This window comes from Capsicum annuum, chromosome 7 (assembly GCF_002878395.1).
Source record: "Capsicum annuum cultivar UCD-10X-F1 chromosome 7, UCD10Xv1.1, whole genome shotgun sequence".
Taxonomy (NCBI): domain Eukaryota; kingdom Viridiplantae; phylum Streptophyta; class Magnoliopsida; order Solanales; family Solanaceae; genus Capsicum; species Capsicum annuum.
The window spans coordinates 6377451-6383686 of record NC_061117.1 but is presented as its reverse complement, the minus strand read 5'-3'; the positions used below and the strand labels follow the sequence as shown (position 1 = coordinate 6383686).

The following is a 6236-nucleotide window of genomic DNA, read 5'->3' as shown; positions in this document are numbered from 1 at the left end:
GCAAAGTCCTACGTGTATTAAGTGTCTACTTGTGCACATCCAAAGTTAGAGATTATACATGTGAGCTAAGGTCAAATTAGATGATGCATTTATGTATCGTGCCTACATATATAAACTATAAAAGAAATAGTTTGGCGCACAAGATATAAAAGAAATAGTCTGGCGCACAAGATGTATCATGTTCACGTATATAGGGTTTAGAGAAGCACCGACACCAAATATGTGACTTAGGTAGCTTACCCTTATGCTAGCATGTAGCATTAGAGACCAATTCACATATTTACTGTTATTTCAAGACTCTCCTTAAATTAATATACATTAATTGCATCAATTGTAAGACATAACCCTTCTTATAAGATAACAAATCTTATCTTTTATGATTATATTCTTAATTAATATTATTCATTTAATTTGTAATGTGTTGTAGGGGATATATTCCACCAGAATATGCAATTGAAGGCAGATATTCAACAAAATCTGATGTTTTTAGTTTTGGAGTACTTCTTCTCCAAATCATAAGTGGAAAAAAGAATACATGTCTGCATGGTCCAGATGAACACCAACTAAACCTTCTTGAATATGTAAGTTGTGATAACTTCATATATACATATTATTGACATTTAACTTATATACACCGATAATATAAGAAAAATTTACACTACCCATGACCCCCCCACCCCACCCCAACCCCCCAACTCCTAAGTCCTACCCCACAACCCTACCCCACCTTCAGATTAAGAGGAAAAAAATCTGAAATATATCTAAATTTTGGAAATATTTATTGTAAAACGTCTCAATTTTGCGGGGTCCTATGACTCCTCTAGATTATTTTTTTACCATATTTTCGTAGTATATATTTGCCAGCCGGATCATTGCGTGCGTAAGGATTTAAAGTGGTCCAGCTAAGAAAGTATATGCACAGAAATACAGTAAAAAATAATCTAGGGTCACATAGAACCCCCTCAAAGTTGAGGCGTGTTACAACTAATCTCGCCAAAGTATAGATATATTTCGAACCTTTTTTTCTAAGATTAATAACCTGAAAAATAAGACAAATAAGGTCTGAAATATACCTAAATTTTGGCAATATTTGTTGTAACACGCCTCAACTTTGTGGGAATCCTATGACCCCCTAGATTATTTTTTACCATATTTTCGTGGCATATATTTGCTAGCTGAACCACTCATGAATACACGCACACTGAGTGCTTAAGAATCTGAAGTGGTCCAGCTAAACAAATATATACTACAGAAATACCATAAAAGATAATCTGGAGAGTCACATAAGACCCCACAAAGTTGAGACATGTTACAACTAATCTCGCTAAAGATTAAATATATTTCGAACCTTTTTTTCCTAAGATTAATAACCTGAAAAATAAGACAAATAACCTAGTCTACCAAATAAAGTTAAAGTACAATGAAAATGTGTTTTTTTTTTTTATTATTATAATTAGAAAGATACATGTACTCTGATTTAACTTTTTCCCTTCTTTTTTTTTTTTTTTCAATTTATTTAAAAATAATAATACAGGCATTTGAGATGTGGAGAGATGGTAAAGGCATGGAATTTATGGATCAATCACTTGATGATGAGATACATTCTTGTAAACTATTGAAATGCATGCAAATTGCCTTATTATGTGTTCAAAAAAATCCATTGGATAGGCCTACAATGTTGGAAGTTTGTTCTATGTTCAAAAACATTGAAAATTTAGTTATGAATTCCCCTAAGAGGCCTGCATTTTCTGCAACAGAAGAAGATGAAAATCAAGTTGTCAATATTCCAAATGGTTCATCAGAAGAAATAGACATTGACAATGCAACAATAACACAATTGGTTGCAAGATGATTTAATCTGGTGCAGCAAGTAATTTGTTTTATTTTTGAAATTACGAATTTCAGTTATTTAAGAACGTTGATCACACCTTGTTTTATTTATTGGTGACTTGAAATTGTAAATTAAGGATATTTATTTACTCCTTCCTTCTCATTTAATTTTGTATGAAGGTGTTACAATTTGAGGAGTCAAATATTTTTTTTCGTTGATTATAATTTTCTCAAAATTTTAAGTAATTTGAATCATTAGTTATGTTGATTTGTAGTATTTTCAGTTATATGATTTTTTTCTTTTGTAACAATGGATCAGTAAGAGCAATACAAAAAAATCTATAAATAAAGCATGTAAAAATTTTATAGTATCATAACAAAAATTTCTAAGCTTGACTTTTCTTACAAAAATTTAAGTGTGATTTGTTGTCATTGAGTGTTCGTAGTTCACCAGAATTTGAGGTATAATTATTTCGGTGAATGAATCATTTTAATCTGGGAGGATGACAGCGCTCAGGCACATACGCAAGTGTACATGATCTAATCAAGTAGTAAAATGGCCTTCAAGAAGCCAAGTATCGATCCCACAAAGACTTGATTCAGCAACAATTTGATTTTAGTTCACAGTTTAGATTAATTCGATGCAAAAATAACCAAAAAGAGTTTGGAATTTTTAAATTAAAGAAAAGTAAACGATGCGTATAGTAAAGATCTTGAAACAATCAATAGGAGAAAAGCCTAGGGTTAAAGCACTTTGAACAATCATACTATGTATTGAACTTCATTTGTTAACTTTCTTATCTTGATTGTTGATTCGTAGGTTTAGTTGCATGACTATGGTTTCCCAACCTCTAATCCTTTACCTAAGTTGAACCTTACAACTACATCGTTGAGCGGGGATGTAATAGTCCACTTAAGTTCTTTAAGCTATCATCTTACGTGCGAATCAAGTAAGGCATCTAAGTACATCCTTGTCCTAGACACTTATTTGAATTCCTTATTTCATAAAGAAATACAAACCATACTCTGTTTATTCCCATGTTCTATCTCCCTATTCCCTCTCTCGAGTTCACAAGGTTGACGATAGATGTATTCTAAGGGTCACGAATCCTTAAAATGGTTATAACAAGAATAAACAAACAACCAATAATGACAAACAAATCAAACAAACTTAATTCAAAATAAAAGTACTCATGTTCTTGACTTTAACCCCGGAAAGAGGGTGTTTAGCCACGCATAATCATAATTGTAATCACAAGGTTGTAATTAACGATTAAAAATATGAATGAACTAAATAAAAATAATAAAAACCTAAAGAAAAAGTTGTAGCAGCACCCTGATCTCCAAAATATGTCCAAATATATGTAAAAATGTGATACAATATGTATTTATAGTATAGGAGTAAGCTCAGTCTGTGTTGGAGTTGAATTCCAGCAATTTGTGAGCATGGAAATGGATGGGGCGCGGCCCTGGCTATATCCCTGCTCCAGGTGAGGCTGAGCCTTGGGTAGAGTGCTGCTCCAGGCAAAGGCTGCGCCCTGCCGATAGCCCTGCTCCAAGTGGGGCGCCACCTCCATATCGCCTTGGCTCTCCGGAATTCGCTCTCCGAATTTTGGTTAAGTGTTGGTCCTTCAATCTTTCATTCCTTAACTTGGGGTATATTTCTCATGGATTTCAAGCCTTTTTATCATCAAAATATCATCATATTCAGCTTACAACGCTTTTTACACAATCACACACCACAAATTAAGTGACAATCATAACACAGTACCCATAACGATGAATCGAAACAAGAGATAAGACTGGTTAGTTCATGTTAATCTTCAACTTATTGTTCCAAATATTCACTCAATCAAATTGAACTTTGCTCACTATCAACAAGTTATTCCACTCATATTCCCACAATTAAACCATAAGAAACTCATTAAATACAATAGAATCAAATGGAATCAACTAGACAAGAACATAGCTCAAGCTAGTAACGCTAGTTTCCACGATTGAACTCTAAATGACTCTTTGAAGTACCAACTTGTTTGGAATTCACTTTGAACATTGTAAACACATGATTTAACACTTTGATACACATTTATCTCATTATCATTCCATATAGCATACGAATCATCCTCAAAACTAGGCTAAAAAGACTAGAATAGTGACACTAGAATGCATAAATACACCCAACATTACCACCCCGCACTTAAAGATTTTTTCATCTTCGAACAACTCTTAACTATAATCATCATCAACTAAGGAGACTAACACTTCTACTACATGCAAGACACTTAAGCTAGTATTATAATGACTACACAGAATGCAAGTTACTATACTAAGCATGTCATTTACACAATTGAAAGCTCATGAACACTACTCCAAAACATCCTAGCCTCAAGAATGGACTCACCTCGTTGGAAAACTCATGCTTATTCCTCAATCAAGGACATCATACAACTCACCCATATTCATCAAACATGTGCCCCTCACAACAAGAGAGTTACCTATAATCACTCACATAAAAATATTTTATACATGATGGGTACAAGAATCAAATTATGCTCACTCTCATAAGGAATTTATAAGTTACTCATAATGACCCATAGGCTTGCACTTAGTGTAGTGCTTCACTAATATTAGAATGTCACGTATAGGATCAATTAGGTCTTTTTCGGGTTGAAATATAGGCTAAGGGACGGGTAGAAACTATTTGGGAATAGTGACTAACCTCTCTAAGCGCTTTAATACACTATATTACACATTTAAAATTAATCTCCAACAACCAAATTACACTTTTTCATCCACCCATATCTTTTGTTTTTGCCCATCTCTTTTAAGCATTTTTCACAAACACTTGGTAGACATATAGTTTATTACCACATGAATCAATTTTTCTTCTTCACAACCATGGTAATATTTCTAGCATAATTTATATTGCACTCATTCACCACACATCAATTATCAACACCAATAACTATTACCTTGGGGCATCAATTTCACCTTTCTCCTCTTATTTTTCAAACTTCTTACTCAATTAATTTTTTATTAAAGCGCATAGTAGCTTTTTGAATCAAATAATGGTCTATCAAAGAAAGGGTTAGGTTACTTATGAGGTTTTCAGAAAAAGCTAAAGGTTCAATGGGGGTTAACTAGGATAATGCACAAGGGTAGGACAAATAAAAGGTATAAAACAGGGCTATCAAAGAAATGTTTATAGCATCTCCTAAACTCATATTCTTTATTTCTCTTCACACACACATCGAGCAAGTTCTATATATCACATACAACAAGAAATATACAAAAATCTCACATGCACATGGCATATGCTCAACTCATATAGGATTATTATAGAATCTTAATCAAACAATAGCATAAATTCTAAATTAAGCCAACAAGTACAAGAGTCAAATCTATGAGCCTAAGAGTTTAAAAAGTAGCAATTCACTCAATCAACATGATTTTACAAACAAAACCACTTGCACCACTTAATAAAAAATAGCAGCAACTCAAATATCTTACACAATTATTTTTAAAATTGAGCCAAGGTTTGGAATTTTCCCAACTCACACTTAAAAATCTGCTATGTCCCAAAAGTAAATTTAAAGATAAGAGATAGAAATACTCTCTGAGGCCTCTAGACCTAGCTAGTAGCATCTTTTTATATCAACAGAGTCTGAAAATTCCACACCCAGTCTTTGCCATGCCCCTTAGCTAAAGTTTATGGTACTCAAACTTCCCATTAACCTATGACTCAACAAAAAACAAAATCTAGGTGAAATAAAAACTAAAAACTTACAAGAAAACATACCTAATTAACTTGGGTTTCCTCTCAAGCAGCGCTTGATTTAGTGTCGTGGCATGATCCAACTCAACTCAACCATATTCCATTCTTTTCTTTCTCATATTTGATCTCCATCCTTTTCTCATATTCTTAAATTTAGTCTTTTCAAGCTCATCAAAGTTCATCATGTCAGGCTTAGGTGGTAGCAGATTAGGCTGCTCAATTAGGTAGTCTGAAGAGGTCTTTGGTGGACTAACCACCCCACACTTGTCCCTTTCAATAACATTGATCATACATAAATCTTTATATTGGGATGTTACATTGGATGTTTTGTAAATATCAAATACCACCCCTTCATCCCATACCCTCATTTTGAGCGTGCCTTCTCTAACATCAATCAAAGCCCATCCATTTGCTAAGAATGAATACCTCAAGATGATTGGTACCTGTTCGTCTGCCTCAAAATCAAGAACAATAAAGTCAGTAGGCATAATGAATTTACCAACCTTTATGAGGACATCCTCTATTACTCTTTTTGGATATGTCATGGACCCGTCTGCGAGTTGCAAAACCACGATGGTTGATCTAGGCTTTTCAAAGACCAATGTTTCAAACAATGATAGGGGCATCAAAA

At 33.6% G+C, this 6236-nt stretch overlaps 1 protein-coding gene across 1 annotated transcript; it reads left to right on the top strand.

Moving 5' to 3' along the window:
- Positions 1-427: 427 nt before the first annotated feature.
- Positions 428-2085, top strand: LOC124900004 (cysteine-rich receptor-like protein kinase 19; the record flags this gene model as incomplete). The annotated part of the gene is given in 2 exon segments (XM_047415152.1): positions 428-581; positions 1535-2085. Coding segments are annotated over 2 exon segments (472 nt in total), but the record flags the coding sequence as incomplete, so codon positions are not given.
- Positions 2086-6236: the final 4151 nt, after the last annotated feature.